The 22,490-nt window shown below is 38.0% G+C and overlaps 1 protein-coding gene and 1 long non-coding RNA gene across 2 annotated transcripts; both read left to right on the plus strand.

The window, feature by feature from the left end:
- The first annotated feature begins 10,710 nt into the window (after positions 1-10,710).
- On the plus strand, positions 10,711-13,354 carry LOC113075216 (uncharacterized). Its single transcript, XR_003280895.1, has 3 exons — positions 10,711-10,825; positions 12,843-12,926; positions 13,215-13,354. It is a non-coding gene; the product is annotated as an uncharacterized LOC113075216 (long non-coding RNA).
- Positions 13,355-14,628: 1,274 nt separating this feature from the next.
- On the plus strand, positions 14,629-21,870 carry LOC113075222 (adhesion G protein-coupled receptor E2-like). Its single transcript, XM_026247885.1, has 7 exons — positions 14,629-14,632; positions 16,564-16,607; positions 16,691-16,804; positions 20,432-20,585; positions 20,689-20,805; positions 21,048-21,235; positions 21,331-21,870. Exons 1-7 carry the CDS (start codon positions 14,629-14,631, stop codon positions 21,541-21,543), a joined length of 834 nt encoding a protein of 277 aa, XP_026103670.1. The 3' UTR covers positions 21,544-21,870.
- Positions 21,871-22,490: the final 620 nt, after the last annotated feature.

Genomic DNA, 22,490 nt, shown 5'->3' on the forward strand with positions numbered 1-22,490 from the left:
TTCGAGTCATTTCGTTCATTCAAGCAAAATGTAACATAAAATGTTACATGTTACTTCCATAACACATCTAGCCTAGTATTTACGCAAACGTTGACCACACTTCAAACAATACAAAACTAAAATACTATAAAGATACAGAAAATATTAATTAATTATTTACCTGGGTCTTCAGTCTGTGATTAACTCACCTCTAGTCTGACAAGTCTTCGGGTCGAGTCTTTCCTTAATCACGTGGCAGATCCATGCGCTATTTCTGACATTTCTGTCACTGTGTTTTTGTTACTGTTTCTTCAGGATCTGTGGTGTGTTATTATTTTATAAATAAATAAAAACCTTGTTATAAATAAAATATTGATTGATTTGTCTTTTTGACTGTCTTTCAGTAAACAAACACTAGGCTATATAATATTCTAAGTATTTATAGCCTATTTAAAAAATGTTATTCAATTTTGAGTTCGCTGGTATAATAATTGCTCTTCCTAGGCAGACTTGACAAATTGGTCTAATATATGTATAAGATGCTTGCTCAAAAAGGACATAATGACATAAATTAAAAGCAAATAACATTTTGAATTCTAAACAAGTAACACTACAGTTCTATAGTCTAATCTGAAGGGTGAACTCAAAAGACATAAATCATAAAACAAGGTAATTTTTGAAGATTAGAATTCACTGTAAAAAAAAAAAAAAAAAAATGATGTCGCCGTAATAGAGACAACTCGTTCTTATAGTCACATTAAAGATTTGTTCAAGAATAACACATCACAAGACACCAAAGAGCTGGTAGGTAACCTTTATGTATGGTTAATAAGTTTGTATGGTTTGCTCAGATCAATATTTTTACCCCGTCAGTGTCTGCTCACGTTGGTCGTGGTTGATTTCAATCGAATGTTCAGTCAACGTTTAATAAAACACAATAAAAGTAAAATACGCTGGGCGCTATCAAACAATAAACAGTCTTGGTGATTTGCATATTTTGTATCAATTTATTTCGTGACAGTGACCATAGCAAGATTGACATTGACGAAACATTTTCCAGCGACGAGAGGATACATACAATCGCTGTTTTTAAGTAAACTCACTCTAAAAAGATAAACGAACAGACGCCAATACACGCATCCTCCATCTTTTTTGCAAACATTTCTTTGAGTAGCATGACCATTAATATGAACTCACAATTGAATGTAACATAAAACAAATGATTACTTTTCGTTAAAATCTTTATTTATGCCAAAAAAGCTCAAGTCAATTCAAGTCTGCTTTATTGTAAATTCTTCAGTACATAAAGTACACGCAGAATCAAAATTGCGTTACTCTCAGACCCTTGGTGCATACAGATAACACTAACTGTACAGTCTAAAAATCTAGATCAAATATAAAATATAAGATAAAACTATACAATAAGGGCATGTTAAAAAACATTTAATAAAAATAAAGATAAAGTCAAGGCACATGGCAGATAGAGTGCAAACCAGTGAAGTGAGCAAACAGTGCAGATGAAAAGATTTTTAGTGCAAAAAAAGATTATTAAGTCTGATTAAAGTGACAAAGGGCTTAAGAGCAGTTATTTTATTTAAACTGACTGTTGAGGTAGAATGTCGTCAGTTCCAGAGACTTCCAGAGAGGAAGTAGAGACACTGTTGTGATTTCTTGGCCAGTGCTGCGGTGTTTTCAGTCCTGGAGAGGTCCTCTGTGATGTGCACACCCAGGAACTTGGTGCTGCTCACTCTCTCTACATTCGCACTGTTGATGTTGAGAGGAGCATGCTGATTGTGCGCTCTCCTGAAGTCAACAACAATCTCCTTCATCTTCTCCACGTTCAGAGAGAGATTGTTGTCACTGCACCACTTGGCCAGGCGGGTCACCTCGCTCCTGTAGTTTGTCTCATCTTTGTTGCTAATGAGACCCACCACAGTCGTGTCATCTTCAAATTTAATAAAGAGATTGGAGTTGTGTGACGGTGTGCAGTCATGGGTCAGCAGAGTGAAGAGGAGGGGGCTCAGCACACATCCTTGGGGGGCCCCAGTGTTCAGTGTGATGGTGCTGGATGTGTTGCTGCTGACCCGTACTGCTTGAGATCTTCCAGTCAGAAAGTCCAACAGCCAGTTGCACAGTGAAGTGTTGAGCCCCAGCTGGATTAGTTTGTAAATGAGCTGTTGAGGGTTGATTGTGTTGAATGCTGAACTGAAGTCTATGAACAGCATTCTGACCTATGAGTCCTTTTTGTCCAGATGTGTGAGTGCTGAGTCAGTGGCGATTCTAGGGGGTGGCCTGATCTGATAGCTAGTTGGTCAAGTTCGTCAACACAAGAAAGGAGAAATGCTGTCAATCAATGATGACAGCTGATCAACTGATTAAGGGCCAGTTTTAAATTTTTAACACAGTAACGGTCGTACGGATACTGAGAGCTGATTTCTGCTCAGCGGACGTTTGGCCATGCAGGTCAGGTGACCCGTGAGATGAGTGCGCGCGCTGCACCTACTGCTGCTGGTCCGTGAAACACAGGAGGACGGTCACACAGAGAGTAGCAACGACAAAACGGCTGGAATTAGTCGATAGAGATGTATGGTAAATCAATGTTTAGTTAGTTCTCTCTGAATGTGTAGGAAAAATTTATCTAGCACTAAGTAGCAGCTTAAAGTCGAACTACACTGCACTGGCTAGCTTAGTAGCCTGCAAACTAAGTTAAGCATTGAAGGTTAGAATACCGCCGGTGCAGCAGCAGTCTATCTGTTCCCCTCGAAATGTCTGTTTCCCTTTACGCAAACATAGTCAAGTCACCTTTATTCAGCGCTTTTAACAAAAAGGATTGCGTCAAAGCAACTGAACAAAATTAATTAGGAAAACAGTTTCTTGACAAGCACTGACTTTTTTTTATTATAAAGTGTTGGTGTATCATTATACTAACTTTACTATGAAAAAATGTGTTAGTGTAGAGAAGTTGCTTACCATTAACTTGGAAATTGGAGGACATATCCAAGTTAAATATTTCTGCTCTTTTTTTAAGACATGGATAAATACCTTGAGTTTTGTAATTTAGAATTTCCTCATATAGGTTTGATCTATATGAACTATATTCCACTGTATCAGTAAGAAGGTAAACAGATTAATCATAGAATATTAGTTAAAATGAATTGTTGCTCTATATTGAAAGGTCAGCATTTGGACATCAGCATGGACAGATTACACTAATTTGCAATGGAAAAATTAAACTGCAAAAACTCGGACATAAGACAAAAACAAAGGAACAACTGCAAGATGAAGAAAAATAATAATAGAACATTAACTGGAGTGTGAGATTCATTTTACTATGCTGCAGTGTAGAAAGAGATTTGTCCCATTTTGCTTTCCTTACATCCAGTTGTGTTTGGTGTATTTGCATGTGGCACAATTTAGGCTACTTTGGGGCAATGTTTGATAAACTATTTGGTTGGGTTTATTACACAGACCTTGCAACCCGAGGGGAAACAAGAATTCCAGAGGGGAACAGAATCAACTGCTGCGCGATGAACTATGAAAAGCTATTTTCTGGACTGAAGACTTAGGGTGTTTTTTTGCAGATGTGTGTGTTCAGTAGAGCTAATGTTATATTTTTGGCCAACCAGTGTGTGAAATATAGTGTGACAGCCTAGATTTAAGTAACTATAACACAAGAACAAGCTTTGACTTATTTATTTGCTCTGTGATTAAAGGGCTGTTTAAAGTCTTTTAGTCTTGAAGATGTCTACATCTAAGTCATGATATCACAGAAAAGGCGATTAAAGCTGCAAACTGTGCGTGTACAAGCAGCAAACCACGTATCTCAAATGCATGTTCAAATAAAATATAGCCTATCCTGCAATTCAAGGTCACAATATCAGACGTAAGTTGATTTGTATTTTTTTATTAGTAATTTAATTTTATAGTACAGTAGTGCACTTATACTATAAAATATGCAGAAATTAAGCCATTTAAATGCATAAACAAATTCTACTGTTATGTTGATTTCTGGCCTTTTTCACATTTTTTTTTTTTTTTTTTTATCATTGCACGCCTCATCCATGATTAATGTTGGAGAACAAGCATTTACAAGTTTTGAGAAGCTGAATGAGCAATAAAGTTAAAGTGAGCACCTTTTTTAAAATACCTGGAGGTGAGGAATAATAAAAAAATTAATTGTACTCAGTTGTGTTTAAGGCACTAAAATAGCCCATTATGCCTACATTATAGTCAAACACATTTTTTTATATAAAATAATGAAGATTTCTGTGCCACCCCAGACTGGTTGCTGGCCCTTACTTGGCCACCCCTATAAAAACATCCTGGCTTCGCCACTGTGCTGAGTGGATGGCAGTGGTGATGGCATCATTGGTTGAGCAGCTGGACCGGTATGCAAACCTCCTCTGTCAGCAGAGAGATGTTGCTGTCACATTATTGCTTGTAGTCCATAATGGCCTGTATCCCCTGCTACAGGCTTCAAGTGTCTCTGCTGTCGCTGAATTGATGGGCTATCCTTCTGGAGTACGGTCTCTTAGCCTCATGATGTTGCAGGACAGGTTGGCTCTGGCAGTTCTCACGCCCACCTTATCTCCAGTTCTGAAGGCTGTAGACCTCCCCTGTCATCCACTGCTTCTGGTTGGCCCGGACAGTGATGGTTTTTGTGACTGTTACATCATAAATACATTTGTTGATGTAGGCAGTGACAGTCTCTGAGTACTCTTGGAGGTCAGTGGTCAGTCCTCTGAGTTGAATGTGGTAGTCGGATGGAGTCCAGTTTATTGTCCAAAGAGCGTATGTTAGCCAGTATGATGGTGGGGATAATTGGCTTATGTGGGTTAGCTGTTAACTAGCCCGGATACTTCTGCACTGACCCCTCTTCTGCTTCCTCTCACGCCGCTTGTGGTGCCTCCGCTGTGGGCGAGATGCAGTAGTGGGGGTCGGTGATGGTGAAAGAACTAGACTGCTGTTCTGAGTTTTGGTGATTCATTACATTGGAGGAGTAAGAATTAATATATTAAAAATATGTTCAGTCCAACAGAGAATATAAGAAGCAAATACTTGGGATGAAAGAAAAATATGTTTATCTTGATAGGATTGTGTCATACACTCATAAACACTCTTAAAAGATTAGCTTTAGCAATGGATACAGTTTAATTCTTTTTGATTAATTCTAATGTATATACAAACTCTATATTCGAAGTAAACATTGATTATGCACTATTTAATACAGAGCATTAACACAAAGGTAGTTATAAAGATGGCACTGATCATTAGTTCATCTCTAACAGTTTAGAAATGAACAGGATCAGGAATGTAAGAAACACAATAATAAAACACAAATACACTTCATATTTAATGTTAGACCTATTGATTTGCTGAATAGTTTTAAGAGATTATTATACTTTAATGAAAACATTTGCGATTGGTTTATAATATATGTTACTGTACTGTACATGTTTGTGTTGTGTTGATGTAGCATTTACACTGTTTAGTCCAGCAGATGTCGCCAGCGTAGTTTGGACGATTCAGTTTGCAAAAGCTCATCAAGAGAATTCTCTCATCGGGGCGTCACTAGCCTTTCATCAATAATGGGACACATGACCTATAAACATTTGTGGAGAATGAACACATTCAAGATCTGATGATGTAATAATGCACTTAATAATGCAAGTCTATTTTTTCATGGATGGCATTTCCAAGTTCATTTTCTTGAATAATGGGCATCAAATTTCCAGCCTTTGCAGTGGACCATGGCTTTAGTCAGATCACCAGCAGCCCGAGATTTTCTCAAAGCAATGGAGAAGCTGAGCATTATGGTCAGACTGTAAAAATCTGTAACCTGCTTAACAAAGCGATTGAGGGTTCAGTTTCAATTTACCACCTAAATTGTGTAAGTATATTTCTATAAGATTTCTATAAAAAAGGTTCTGAGGAGTCTATACAGATATTCATATGCTAGGTTTAAAAAGTTAAGACAAAGCACACTCGTGTAAGCCTTAAATCGAACTGCAGTAATAATAATAATAGGTACAAAAAAAACATGTTTTACTCTTTGAAATATGCTGAAGTCATAAGTAATATTACCCCCCCCCCCTCTTATTTTAGATTCCCACAAATGAAATATTTTAAGATACTGAACTAGAAAACTGTAACAATAATTTCCTGAATTATTTTAAATCTAGAATATCAACTAGATTAAAAATCTTTTTTTTTTTATCTTTGCTAGATTTTTTATCAGAATTTTTTTTTTTTTTTATCAGTATTTCTGACACTATAACATGTTTCTTCTTGTCCACAGTGGCTATTCACATCTTCCTGTAATGTTTACCCATTTTATAAAGTGTACGGTTTAGTCTTATGTGTCCAAATCTTTACCTTGATATTATTATCACATCTCTTCTGCTTTTTCCTGGACATCTCATCTCTCCCACTTTCCTTTGAACTCTGTACCATTGACCTTTTCTCTCTTCTTCCCATTGTTTGTGCCACCTTTCCTTCAATCTTTTCATAATGATGCTCTTAATAATGATGCTTACTTAAGTATTGTCACGGGAGGAGCACAAGACAGACACAGTGGGCGTGGCGTCAGGCCTCGGAGAGGCTTTTATTAACAGAAATCATAAAATAACAGGGAATAAAAGTGGCCAAAGGGGGAAAGTGTCCAATATAACAGGGAATCTGGTGTCCTCGTCGTGCTGCGGGGTTTGTGTAGGTCGGGCAGTGTTCATCGAGGAAGGGTCCAGGCAAGGGGCGGAGTCCGGCGGCCGCACGCGCTCCCCTCCTTGGTCCGGGGCGCGAGGGGCGGCGGCTTCTCCTAGCGGCCGCGTCTCTCTCGTTGGCCGCGGCGCTGGTAGGGGATGGACGGCCCGGCATCCTGGCCCGTCGGCCGTGTATACGGGTGCGGTTCCCATCCGGATCGCGGGTCCGGCAGCTCACGTCTTGGTGGCGCGGGAGTCCCTCAACGCACCCTTCCTGGACCCACGAGGACACCAGTGTGCATGCACGGGGAAGAGACCGGTCTCCTGAGGAGAGGCGCGTTGGGCTTTTAAACAGCGGCGGTAATGAGGCTCCACTTCCTTCAGATGTGCCCCATCACACGCCGCCAACCCTGACTCGTCCAGCGTCCCTCCTCTCACACACCCACTCCAGTCGGGAGCCTGGTGAAGGGCGGCGATTTAGGACGGGGTGCCGGTGATAATCAGGGAGGAGGCAGCTGACTCGTCACAGTATTCAAGAAGTACACAAGAATCTGCTAAGAAAGAGGAAGGACAGCACAGTGACTGAACAAAGTGTTGCAAGGAGTGAAATTATTTCCTTATGAAAATACCTCCTCATGAAGCCAAACACTCAGGAACTATCGCAATGCAAATGCCTTGCCACAAAACAATGGGCTTCGATCTCCTCCTGAAGCCAAACACTCAGGAACTTTTTTTTTTTTGTAGGTTTCATACTTACAAAATAGATCACAGAAGACTTCTCCGTGGTCTGTTCTGCTCAAGTTTAGAAATCATAGTATTTTGGCAGACGAGCTTCTTAGTTATATTTCAGTATGAGTTACAAACAAAATACTAATATAAAAAAAACATAAATAAAAACAAAGAGATATAATTTGCAAGCTCGGCCGTTTAGAGGCATCAATGGCAGGGCCGCTAGCACCGGAGAAGCTGTTCCACAGAACCAGCATCTGATCTCCTCACTTCCTAATTTTCTTTAACAGTATGTGTATATTTTTTAGTGTTCTTACCCTACTCAATAAATCCACTGTAAAGGCAGGCTGTGATCACGAGTTCCCGTTTTAATTTTAATCGACACACATTTAAGGATCATTTCAAGTTCAATTTGTTTCAGATTAATAATTATTATATCTATTTAAACCTATTTTGACCAGGTGTGAACATGATAGTGAGTTTGGACATTCAGCTTCTTCATCGATGGAAGGGGCTTAAAGTAGTTTTGGGAAGGATGAGAGGAGTCCTTCCTAGTGGAGGTTATGTTCTTCACACACCTTGTGATATGAAAGTCTTCAGTGGCAGAAAGTTTGGCTCCAGTGAAACATTGTGCTGTCTTCACACTGCAGGGTGTTCCTGTCAGATACTGAGCAGGTTTCATAGCAGATGGTGATACAGCTGGTTAGTGACTCTCAATGTTGCAGAGGTTTTAAAACCCTGGGTCGTGACCCTCAAGTGGGCTTTATGTAGAATATGAGAAAGTCTGAGTCAAAAAGTATCAGTTATGATTTCTTTTCACAAGAAAAACAGGAATCCATTCAGCTCTGTTACAAACAGCAGAGATTCACAGAAAAGATAGTGAAGGTGTTGCATGCAAACATTGTAGCAATACTTCTTGACTAGCAAAGAATAAGCTGAAATCTGGAGTAAGACCACATGTGACCCTGGACCACAAAACCAGTCATAGAGTCACTTTTTGAAATTGAGATTTACATATCATCTGAAAGCTGAATAAATAAGCTGCATGATTGCATCATGATGCATGGTTTGTTAGGATAGGACAATATTTGGCTGAGATACAACTGATATTTGCTATGAGATCTGGAATCTGAGGGAACAAAAAAAATAAATAACAATGAGAAAATGACCTTTAAAGTTGTCCAAATGAAGTTCTTAACAGAGGTGGAAAGTAACAAATTACATTTACTCGTTTTCTGTAAAACAAAACAAGCATTACATTGATACTACCTTTCATATCCACCTATTTGTGCGGAACTGGATTCTCAATTTTAACTTAAATATAGAACAAATAAATAAGTTGAAGGCTTCTCAGGACATGTGTTGCCCTGTCGTCTTATGAACCAGCTTGAGACCAGATTATGCAGAATGTACGTATATGTGATATGTAAATACATTTTCAGAAGGTGCATGGTTGAATAATATTGGTCTTGTCAATTTAAAAAGGAAAACAATGTCGCTCTTAAAAAGGTTTGAACTGCTCCATACTATAAATTCAGCTCATAATAACAAGAAACAATAATCCCAAAAAAGAAAAGAAAGAAAATAAATTATACAGGGGTCTGGCTTCATAGTTGTTGTTTTCTTTCTTTTTTTTTCTTTTTCTTGCAAAAGATTATATATTGTTGCAAATGTATTTCTACACTTTTATCAACTAATCATATCTCATGGAATCTGTTGCCTAACCTGTCATAACATGAATTTCCTGTATTTCATGACACAAGTTATATCACCCTGAAAACTGCATCTTTTGGAAACTATCTAATAATAATCTAGTTCCTTTTTCTCTAGAGTTTGAACACATTTTTTTATGCATTTTTGACGCCATTTGTTTTTAGTCAAAAGTATAAATGGCAAATGAGGCTACATAAACCCGTGCACACACATACATCGCTGATATAGATTTATACATATTTTGAACTTTGCACTTTTGTTTTTTTCTGAAAGAGTTTCAAATTTGATTATGTAAATACTGTGCATCTGTAATAAAGTCTGTCAGTTTTCTTAACTGAAGGGGCTTCGTTGCAAAGACGCACTTGCAGTCTAACTTTGCATTCATTCTATTTCATGGGAATTAAAGAAAACGTTTAGCAGCTTACAAGGCAATGGATAAATATTATCAAGTCCTTAAGGAAACAACAATGACACGTAGCAGACAAGCATGAGGACTAATAGAAAACAGTAAATATGGACAATAAATACAGACAAACGTTCAGACAAGGTTCACTGATTTAGATAACACTTTATTTCAATAGTACACTTCAGATATTCTACTAAAAGTAATTTCTTTGTCAACTTACTGTCAACTTATACTAACCCTAACAGTCTACTCTGAGAGTTAGTAGACTTGTAGCTGCAAATATTGTTAAAGTTACTTATAGTTCGTAGAATGTCTAAAGTGAACTATTGAAATAAAGTGTAACCCTGTTTTAAACTGAATTGACAATTAAGTAGGTAATATATTATTTATTTGTAAGTACTGAGTGAATTAAATACACAGTTCATATTACTATTATTAATTGAATGTGATATATAGACTATACTTTTAGTGAGTTATAAAATAATCACTTTTTTGAGTGAGGCACAGTGATTTTAAAGTTATTGTTTATATTCAGCTTCTTCATCGATGGAAGGGGCTTAAAGTAGTTTTGGGAAGGATGAGAGGAGTCCTTCTAATGGAGGTTACGTTCTTCACACACCTTGTGATATGAAAGTCTTCAGTGGCAGAAAGTTTGGCTCCAGTGAAACATTGTGCTGTCTTCACACTGCAGGGTGTTCCTGTCAGATACTGAGCAGGTTTCATAGCAGATGGTGAGACACTGTCAATAACACATCTGCAGAAACATCTTCATCTGCTATCAGTATTATTGCTCATGAGCCTCACAATGTTGTCATCTGCAAACATTACAATGTTATCACTTTGGTGTTTTGCATTGCACTCGTGAATGAGAAGAATGCAAACAACAGTGTTTGTTCAACTAGATTAATGCTACAGAAGAACTAGATTGAAATTTTACGAAAAACAAAGAAACACATGAAATACTGAAAAGACTGAACTTATTACAAACCAAGAGCTTTTCTCAGAAATATATATGTAAAAAAAAATTCTCTCAGCCAAAGCAGGGGGCTGGACTGCACTGACAAAACTCTTTCAGTTACTTCAAGCTTTTTCAGCATTAGAGACAGAGAGAGAGAGAGAGAGAGAGAGAGAGAGAGAGAGAGAGAGAGAGGGAGAGTCACAACATTTACCATTTTCCATCATCGTTTGAAGAGTCGCAAGAACTTTATTATATTGCTCAAGATCAAATCATAAGCCATTTTCTGTCATTATTTTTCTATTTGCAAGTCTTTGACTATGAGGCACATGTATCTGAATCTGGGTGAGTCACATTTCTGTTCATTTTTAGGATTTAACCTGTTAACTGTCACCCCGTCCCGTATACGGGATGCCTACATTGACTATACTACTACTATTACAATCAAATCTAATCTAATCTTGACAAACTATATATTGTTGGAAAGGTCTAAGACTCCCAAATATATATTTTACCAATATTTTATGTTAAAAATTATGTAGGAAAAGTAATAGATTAATTTATGACAAGAGTGCACCCTCAGAAATCTACATTACAAAAGGAGTTTTGACCTTTGTTTAAAAAAAAGACTTCCTCGTTGCCTTTTTCTCTATCACATTTTAGAAATCATCAGAAGTTATATATCACTTGAAAACATAAAATCTCAAAATTCATCCTTTAAAACCCATTTTAAAATCAGACATTGCATTACCATGTAAATGGTACATCAAAATCATGTTACAAAATGTTTTCAGTTTTTTTTTCATGTTTTTTTTTTGGGGGGGGGGGGTAATGTGTAACTAAACTTATTATATTTGATCAATAGTTTATAGTTTAGTTTAGTTTATTTGAGCTGTTCAGAATCATGGTTGTTACAGAAGTCATAAACTTACACAGTAATGGAAGCTCAAAAGGAGTAGGCTGAGGAAGCTTATATGCGCCTACCCCTATGTACAATACTCTCAGTACCCATGGATTTCACATTTGTATTCCCAATTGTAACTCAATAAATAACTCTGCATTTAACAATATATATTACATTGATAAGGTTACCATAAAATGTGCAAATTTCAAGTATATCATTTTCATACCCAGGCACACATCACCACAAGCGTGCACCTGTTTATGAGTTACATTTCCAACCAAACTATCAGTAATATGGACGTTACAAATTGCAGCATTTGAAATGGTAGCTTGTAGCTACATTCCACATCCAATGTATATTGTCACAAGCGTATAGGGATAACTGTACAAACTGTGTTTGAGTTACAGGATACATCTATTGTACAAGCAGCATGACTACATCTAAATTAATAAGTATCTTCCATAAGGAATTATGTCATGAAGGATAACATTAATACAGAATCCTGTATCAATCAGATATTACTGGCAGGGACTCCCACATGTTTAGACCCTGGGGAAATAAGAAATAGAATTATTCCTTTCTTTTATAATTCTTTCCATTTTGTCTCCTCAAACTGTTATTCCCAATAAAAAAATTGAATTTTAGCCATTATATAGAATAAATCAAATTAATTTTGGATGCATGTTTTAAGATTAAGATAAATATTTACATTTACATTTACATTTAGTAATCTGGCAGACAATTTTATCCAAAGCAACTTATAAATGAGGACAATGAAAGCAATTAAAAAGAGCAATGATATACAAGTGCTATAACAAGTCTCAGTTTTACGCAGTACATTTTTTATATAAATTATATAATAAATTAAAATAGAATTGATAGAATAGAAAAGAATAGAGTAAGCTAGTGTCAGAGGCTTTTTTAATAATAACATCTTGTAATAAACACATTTTTTGTGGTAAGAACATAATACTGTTTTCAGAAGATGCTAGAATAATCTGTACTGTTAAAATATTTTTATATTTTAGAACATTTTTTCAGTAAACTCTCTGTAAAGTGATTCACTTCATCTTTGACTCCTTGTCCTCTTTCAGCATATTGGTCTCTGTTTGGGGTCAAGCTGTGCTCCCAACAACAGCACCATCATTTCAAACACAATTTAAATACAGTGACGTCCAGTAGTCTGAGACCACTAGTGAAAATGCTGCTATTTTGCTTTTCTTTTTTGTATTACATTTCTACTTGAACTCTGAAAAGTCAGACTGACTATGTATTTCTGAATGTCTTTGGTTTGACTTTTGACAATTCCTAAATCTATCTGTGAATCTAACCTGCATTGCAGATTTGCATAAAGAAAATCTCATATTATCAATGTGGTCTGGACTTTTGGACCTGTGCAACAAACTACACCAAAGACACTAAACCTGCGGTAACAGACTCTTTATTTTCTGCTCATAGTTCTTCTGTTAGCACTGACAGAGAACATCCTGATGAGAACAGTCTGCAGACCTGGAGAGATAAGAAGCAGAGGAACGTGTGTAGGTATGAGTAAACAAGCTAACATATACAGTATGATACTCTGATGTCAGAGCCTAACAGGATTTGACTTGGGTTGGGCATGCCAACATTTATTCACACACACACACACACACACACACACACACACAAATAATAATCAAGTTTTGTTGATATTGTTGTATATTACTGAATAGCTGGAAATTATATTGCAGATATAGGACACATTCATGAAACAGCACTTATTGATGAATCGTAAATTAAAATCAGGAAAAGGTGCTATGGTTATTCAGACTTTCTCTGTTATTGTTATAGATGAGAATGAGTGTGAGACTGATCCATCCATTTGTGGAGAAAATGCAGCATGCTTCAACACTGTTGGCAGCTACTTCTGTCAATGTCATGAAGGATTCACAACTCATTCAGATCATAATTTCACACAATCAGATTGGATTGAATGCCAAGGTAAAGAGAGCTTGATATGATGAATCTCACATGATCTCTGTGCAGCAGAGAAAACATCTGAATCTCTGTTCATCTCATCTCAGACATCAATGAATGTTTGGTCGGCAGTGATGATTGTGGTCCTAATACAACATGTAATAATACTGTAGGAGGTTATTACTGCACATGTGCAACTGGCTACATTTCCAGTGATGGAAAATATATATTCAATTCAGGACAAGGAGTTCAATGTACTGGTAAGAATTATTTATTTATTTATTTATTTATTTATTTATTCCTTTGATTGCAGTCTAAAGTGGGAGTTTTCTGTTGGCATGTTTGTGTTTATTATCTGTCCCTAAATTACAGACAGATATGAATGCAGTGATCCCAGTTTTTGTGGAAAACATGCATCATGTCATAACACTGCTGGAGGTTTCTACTGCATCTGTGAAGCTGGATTCAGACTAAAGTCAGGAAGAACTATCTTCAATGATACAAGTGAACTCTGTGAGAGTAAGTTTTGACTAAGTAATTTTTCGTTTGTTTTTAAAAAAAATTACTGTTTATTATCTTTCGTCAAAATTATGATTTTAAGTAAAGATTATGTTCCATGAAGATATGTTGTAAATTTTCTACTGTAAATATAGCAACACTTAATTTTTGATATGTAATATGCATTGTTGAGAGTTTCATTTGGACAATTTTAAAGGTGATTTTCTCAGTATTATGATTTTTATTTTTTGCACCCTCATATTAAAGATTTTCAAATAGTTGTATCTCAGACAAATATTATCATATCATAGCAAAAAATATATCAATTGAAATCGTATTTATTCAGCTTTCATATGATTTATAAATCTCAATTTCAAAAAATTGACCCTTAAGACTAGTTTTATGGTCCAGTGTCACATATATATTATATTTAATGCTTTCTCATAATTTATAGCACACAACGGTTGCCTGTGTTTGCACAACAAATGACTATCAGTTTGAGCAAAACACCGCAATAATTTAATAATAAGTATTAATAATTTCATTACACTGTTAAAATGGTGACCTGCAATCGTTGCTTGCACTAGATGATCTGAACCGTGCCTGAGCGTTTGTGTTTGACCACCAAAGTCAGTTTGTTTGACTAGTGCGATCACTTCATGCTGAACTGTGCCCTGGCCTGCTTGAAGAGGTGGCTCATGGTTCGACTGGGCTTCAGGTTAAAATGAGAAAGGACCAGCTATTGACGAAATCATACTGATGTCATACTGTGACACTGTTCAACGCAGTTATGGGTACAATAAATTAGGAAAATATGTGAACCCTGGACCACAAAACAAGTCATAAGGGTCAATTTTAATAAGGATCAAGCTGAATAAATAAGCTTTCCATTCCATGCATATTACTAATCAAAAATTAAATTTTTATATATTTACTGTAGGAAATATTTTCATGGAACATGATCTTTATTTAATATTCCAATAATTTTTGGCATAGAGAAAAATAAATCATTTTGACCCATACAATGTTGGCTATTGCTTCAAATATACCTGTGCTATTTATGACATATGAGATACAGACTTTATTTATTTATATTTTTTGAGACATCACATCGCTATTCAGTGTCATTGAAAATACAAATCAAATTTTAAACAAATCAAATTTATGCAATTTCACCTAAAAGGATGTTACAATGTTTATATAATTTAATGGAAAGAGATAGGCCTATTTTTTTCAGTATAAATAACTGTCTGACTCATTGCGTCAATAACAAAACATTTAAAAAATATAATGCACATATCTTACAGTTTCCTTTAAATCTTTTAAATACAATGGTGTTTGTCATAATATTGAGAAGAGCATGAAAGAAGTTATCATCAGGCTTCTGTCTGTGTGTGACACTTGTGAACAGAGGTTAAACATTGAGGTCATCGGACCTGTTCAAACCACACATTTACAAACTGCACATATCCATCCCATAAATTCCATACATCAGGTCCGGAACATTAAATGCAATGAGAGTGCAGGCCAGCTGGGAGAGGAGAGGGAGGTCATTCATGCTCTGTACAAGACTACAGTGCCTAGTGTGAGTCCGCCACTGAAGAGCTGTTTCTACCTGATTAAGTCCTGATTAAATAGGGAAGATTGCTATTTTTGTATTATTTATGTAAGGTTTTTAACCAGCTTTGTAATGTTTGTGCTACTGCTGTTCTAAACGAACAGTATTGGTAATTACCCCAAAAAGCTATTTTTAAAGGTACAATATAATTATTGATGTTATCTGTGAAAGAAAGGCAGAAACAATTGTTAGATGCTTTATATTGTTTTTGAGACAATGTCTGATGAAGGGCTTGGACCCGAAACGTTACACGTGGTGAGCAATCATTAAAATCTCTAAGGAGCATTTTCTGGTGTGCGGACTCATTGTTTACCTTTGCAACTACTTGTCTGCCTAGCACCCAGTTTTAAGGTTTAGGATGTGTGTGCTGTACCTTTGAATTAAATTGTTTTTGAGCCTGTCCTTCAAAAAAAAAAAAAAAAAAAAAACGTGGGTCGTATTTCTGGGATTTGGACAAACGACCTATACGAGCATATTGGAGGTTGGAGGACAGGTTTTTTTTTTTTTTTCATATTTATATACCCATTTAATCAAAAAGTACATAAACAATGCCAGCAAGCATGTAAACTGTTATCAAGCAAAGGAGGCCATTTTTGTTATTATGTGAATAAATACTATTTAGTTGTTTTAGTTTATTTGTCCAAAAATTACAATAACATTTTTAGAATTTTCTTCTTTTTTTTTCTTTTTTGAAAGATTCCTAAAATATTTGTGTTTTGACAGGGGGTCTAATAAATTGCTAAGCACTGTATGTTTTCATAGCATTCAGCTGGCACATTTGTTTTAAGGACATTGGGCAGAATGTGGAATAGTGTGTTTTTGTAACATTTAATCAGATTAATCGATTATTCAGAAAAATTATCGGCAAACTAATCGATTATAAAAATAATTGTTAGCTGCAGCCCTAGGATACATTAATGTATTTAGGTTGATCCACTGAAATTAGGTAAGATTTATATTTTTTCATAGTAAAATTATTGTCTTTTGTTTAATGAGCTTTTGTGCAAACACTTTCAATCTGTGCTGCTGGTCTGAATATCAGATGTGATATCCTAATCTATACTTTTTCTCACGTGATATTGATATTATGTTTGTTTTATTTTTCAGAGCTAAAGTGTGACAGATTTTTAAGTGAGAAAGACACATCCCAGGTACTGCATAACTTACTGATAAAGAATATTACAGCAACACATTATGACCTGAACTCTCTCTTTTTTCTGTGCTGTCTGTGTAGACATCTCCAGAGCTCACAAAACTCGTCTCTTTGATGACCGACAGCTGTCTGATAATGAATCAGAGTGAGTCTGTGAACAATAATACACAAGCGCATGGAGAAAAACTTTTGAAGGTGACACTTTGTAAATCAGTTTTTATTTTTATTTTATTAATTTTTTTTTTCAAAAATCAGTCTAATACTGTGTTAGACTGTGTATATGTGATGAGTGAGACAAGGCCAAGTGTGGTGAGAGTAGAGTTAGACAGGTGACTCGTTACCAATATTTCAAAGAATGCTAGCAAATCATGCTAACTCATGATAGCAACATGCTAAAACATGGTAGCAATGCTAAACCCTGTTGAAAGAAAAAAAAAAGCAAGTGTAAAATACTTAAAAATGCATAATTACAAATGTTTTACATGATTTAGTATATATGTTTAAGTCCTACTTAAAGGTGCAGTGTGTACATTTTAGAGGCATCTAGTGGTGAGGTTGTGAATTACAACCAATGTCTCAGTCCCCAGCTCACCCCTCCCTTTAGAGAAGCTAGCTGAACAGGTACACATGGACAGATGTCGTCGGTAAAGACAGCAGAGGGCAATGAGATTTCTTTACAAAGGTAAATCAAAGAATTACATTTACTTAATTATTCAATACATCGATGATATTGCAAATGTTAATGCAATTTTACATCATTGTGTCAGTGTTTTATTCACATGAAACAACAAAGCTACGAAGCGCACTCTGTAGAGACGTTTTTCCCTTTAGGGCTACTGTCGAAACATAGTGGTGACTTCCACTGGGCCTTTTAAACAATGTGAATGAGAGAATGAGACCGTCACTGCTGTATGGAGTAGATAGAAATAGCTCAATCTTAAGTAATAGAAACATAATGTTTCATTAAGTAAGTTCTTTATATGTCATGATTCTGCCCTCGTGTCCTTGATTTTTCCTAGTCTTGAGGCAGGATCATGACAGACCCGTGTTTTGTGTACAAGCACATGGCCTTGCCTTTGGGCCATGTGCTTGTGTTGTCTCGTTCCCTTGCCCCGCCCCCCTTGTTAACCTAGTCGTGTCGTGATTGCTATCTGTGCCACCTGTCGTGTCTTAATTGTTCCCCTATTTAGATTTCCTAGTGTGCTCTGTCTTGCGTCGGTTCATTGTTCATCACTTGAGATTTGTACCTCTGATGTGATTGTTTCCTCAAACTGTTCCACGTATTGTCATCCCTGAAGAAGTCTTTGTATACCGTGAGTGTTTGTTTATAGTTAGTGTTTTGTGTCTTGATCTTGTCTGCCCAGTCTTGTTTGGTTATTTAGTCTTTACCCTAGCTATTGTTTCCCACCTCGTGGGTTTTGTTTTTCCCCTTTTTGTAAATAAACCGTTTGTGTTGTAAATCCTGTCTGCACCTGAGTTCCTCCTTGCCAAAACCCTGACAGAATGAACCGACCACCAAGGAACTCAGCAGGCAGGAGGGCCTCTGAGCTTCAGCGTCAGGCGGAGTTCCGGAGGCTGTGCTGGACGTCATCCCCCACCGACAGGAAGGGGGTCACTCTCCCATACTCGCCTGAGGGGGAATGGATCCTCCGTAATTATGCCCGGCTGTGGGAAAGCATCTCCCAGGAGGAGCCACAGAGGTCCCCTCCACCTACCCAGCTGCCAACGATCCCTGAGGGTCGTGTCCTGGCCGTGGCAACCCTGGGGGATCAGGCAAGCCCCTCCCAGAGTCCTGAGGTGCCCTCCACAGCCAGCAGTCTCCCCATGAAACGAGGGAGACGGTTTTCATGGGAGTCAACTTCTGAGTCTTCGGCGTCCGAGACTGCCCTGCCCGAGACCAAACTCCCCCAACCCGCCTCTGACCCAGCTGTGGCCTCTGCACCGCGCCCAAGGAGGAAGAGGGGGCCTGCCGGTCCTGTGACCCTGTCTCCTCCCGTGCCAGCAGCGGTGAGAGCTGGCGTGCCCGTGCCAGCAGCGGAGAGCACTGGCGTGCCCGAGTCAGCAGCGGTGAGCGCTGGCGTGCCCGAGCCGGCAAAGAAGAGGGCAGTTTGCAAGTCGGCAGTCGTGAGAGCGAAGGAGAGTGCCGCGGCCGACTCTGCAGCAAAGACTTTAGTACAGTGTGTCTCATCTCGTAAGGAGATGCCAATTGTCTTAGTGGCTAAAGCCTTTTCAGAGTATTTGTCTAGTCTTGTCCGGATCCTAGAAGTCCCCGTCAGTCCTGTCTTGTCCCCAGACCCTGTCCCTAGAAGTCCAGAGTGTCCAGCCGTTGTCTCCCCGTGTCCTGTTGTCCCCCCGAGCCCAGTAGATGTTGTCTCCCCGTGCCCAGCTGATGTTGTCATGAGTCCCGTTGATGTAGCCCCGTGTCCCGTGAGTGTTGCCCCGTGTCCCGTGAGTGTTGCCCCGTGTCCCGTGAGTGTTGCCCCGTGTCCCGTGAGTGTTGCCCCGTGTCCAGCTGATATTGTCCCGTGTCCAGTAGATGTTGTCCCCCCGTGTCCAGCTGTCGTCTCCCCGCGTCCCGTAAGTCTTGCCCCGCGTCCCGTAAGTGTTGCCCCGTGTCCCTTGTCTGCTCCTATCATGTCCCCTGTCAGTTGTCCCGAGACCCCTCCCCGCCCCTCACCACCCAGACCTGCCCGTACCCCCCGTCGTCAGCCTTCGTCCTGTCCTCCTAAAACTCCTGCCCCACCCACTCACCCTGGTCTGTCCCCCATGAACTTTGTGGTCCCACCCCCTCCCCTTCCCTGTTTGTTTTTTTTATATGTCACCCTAACCCTGCCGTCGTGTATTCATGTCTGCCTTTGTTATTATTTGTCATGTCTTGTTGGTTTGTGTCGGTGTCCCAGTCCGTCATGTCAGTCATGTCTCGTGTTTGATGTTCCCTTGAGGAGCGTCTGGAAGCCGCTCCTTAAGGGAGGGGTTCTGTCATGATTCTGCCCTCGTGTCCTTGATTTTTCCTAGTCTTGAGGCAGGATCATGACAGACCCGTGTTTTGTGTACAAGCACATGGCCTTGCCTTTGGGCCATGTGCTTGTGTTGTCTCGTTCCCTTGCCCCGCCCCCCTTGTTAACCTAGTCGTGTCGTGATTGCTATCTGTGCCACCTGTCGTGTCTTAATTGTTCCCCTATTTAGATTTCCTAGTGTGCTCTGTCTTGCGTCGGTTCATTGTTCATCACTTGAGATTTGTACCTCTGATGTGATTGTTTCCTCAAACTGTTCCACGTATTGTCATCCCTGAAGAAGTCTTTGTATACCGTGAGTGTTTGTTTATAGTTAGTGTTGTGTCTTGATCTTGTCTGCCCAGTCTTGTTTGGTTATTTAGTCTTTACCCGAGCTATTGTTTTCCCCCTCGTGGGTTTTGTTTTTCCCCTTTTTGTAAATAAACCGTTTGTGTTGTAAATCCTGTCTGCACCTGAGTTCCTCCTTGCCAAAACCATGACATTATACACCTCTGAAAACTATATATATACTATAACTATAATATATTGCATTTCTGTAAACAGATTGCTGTAAATATGACGCATTGCACCTTTAAGTATTAAGTTTTAATTGCACATAACATCAACTAGGGGTCAATTCATACTTAAAGAACTTATTACCATAACAAGTACTCTTTTAAAAGTAGCCTACAGTTTGCTTGAGTGTAGTTCTTTTTCACAAAGGTAAATCATGTGGTCAAGTGTCTTGCAGACATACACAGAGCTCAAATGAGTGTTTAAACGTCCTCTTGATCCACAAATCTCTCTCATTTCACCCACCACAATACAGGGATTTCTGAGTGATCTAGATGATCTGAATCACGGTGGATTCAGTGGTGATAATGATATGATCTCAGCATTGTTTAGGATTGTGGTAAACCTACTAAAACTGATCGGACATCTGCTGTCAGCAAGCCGAACCAGGAAAATAAGTGCTAAAGCTGGTAAGAAATACGTCACTAAACATTACACCACAAGTACCATCTTCAGCAGCATCTGCTTCAATGAATTTATTCTTACATTTGTAATGTGGTTTCTGCCCTCCAGAAGTGGAGCTGTTAGTAAAGAGGGGCAATTCTCCACCTGAGGGTGATTTCAGGATGAATATCAGTGGAGCACAGTTAACCTCCCACTGGGACATAGCAACAGGAAATACATTCCACGGTACACATTATTATAAATACATTCAAGTTCAATTAAAGTTGAGCTTTATTGTCATTCTGCTACATGTGTGGACATATAGTGGAATTAAATGTTGTGTCTCACAGGACCACGGTCCTACATAAATACAGACATACAACAATGAAGTAAAACAGTATAAACCTATACACAATAACAACTATTTATTATTATTATTTTAATTGTACAGTATAAAATGATTTTTACTGTCTTTGTGCATCAACCAGGCTTCACGACTGCAGCTCTCCTCAGCTACAAAGGTCTGGATGAATCACTCAACTGCTGTTTTGACCATTTAGAGACACCGCAAAAGCAAACGTATAAGATTAATTCAAAAGTAGTAACTGCCACTTTTATTAACGCTGAGACAACCAACCTAAAGAAACCAATAAAACTCACATTTTCTCACTTGAAGGTATGGAACAATTTGTTCTCAGTGCACCACATATAATGTGTTTCATCATTATGATACACTATCAGTTAACAATTCTGCATTACATTTCCTTCCAGAAAAAGAATGAGAAGCATATGTGTGTGTTTTGGGATCCTGAGCTGGACGGGGGCGCGTGGTCAACACTTGGCTGCTCTACAGTGAGCTCCAGAGCCGATCAGACCGTCTGCTCCTGTAATAAACTCGGCAGTTTTGCTGTGCTGACAGTTCTCTGTGACACTGGGGTCTGTAGGCCTACTCTTAACTTTTGTACGCTTGACAGCAAACCTTGAGCTAAATGAACATCTCTTTTCCACCATCAATAACTGAGGTGCCCTTAAACAAAGACATCTAACCCCCAGTTTTAAATGGCTACTGAACCACTGCTGTGTGTGAATGGGATAAATGCAGAAGACAAACTCAGAGTATTGGAGGATATAAGGATCTTCAAATTCAAACTTTGTGTGTTTGTTCATTTCAAGGCTTTTATTGTCACAGTTGTTGTGAAGTAATTTTCCATTGCTATTAATAACATTTGTCGGATTTGTGTTTGTCATGTGAAGCCTGAGCATTGAAACATATGCAACTAAAATTATTCAATAAACTTTTAATCAACATTACTTTGTCTCCTGCTTCTGCTCTTCGCTGGATTTAGTAAACTTCTGGGCTGATAGAAGACTGACAAGACTTGCTGACTAGTGTTTCTGTTACCAAAAGTAAGACTTGTCTTTGCCTTGACTAGCTGCTAGTTGGCCAAACTAGCTCTTAAAGTGCCCCTATTATGCCATTTTAAGGTTGCTTATATTGTTTTATGAGTCTCTTAATGCATACAAGCTCAAAAATACATTATTTACACCAAAATTCTTAATGATTCGTAAACGACTCCTACAAAGTAGTTCAAAGAATCAGTCTCTCTCAGCCCCTCCTTTCCATGAGCTATAAAAAGTATACTTTTAATTATACTTTAAGTATAACAGTAATTGTAGTTTGTACTGCAATTATACTAAAAGTGAACTCATAGGTACACTGATAGTTTACTAATTAAATACTTTGTACACTTTGAAGTATAGTCTGAGTAAACTACTAGTTTAGTAGTTTTATACTGCAAGTAAACCCATAAGTTTTCTTTAAGTTAACTTTACATCATACTTTAAGTACTGTATACTACTATGTCCCTATTTAGGTTTTAATGTGTATATATTTTGTTACATGAATATCTGAACATACAAAACATCAAAAT

Source organism: Carassius auratus, unplaced genomic scaffold, assembly GCF_003368295.1.
Source record: "Carassius auratus strain Wakin unplaced genomic scaffold, ASM336829v1 scaf_tig00016457, whole genome shotgun sequence".
Classification (NCBI taxonomy): Eukaryota; Metazoa; Chordata; class Actinopteri; order Cypriniformes; family Cyprinidae; genus Carassius; species Carassius auratus.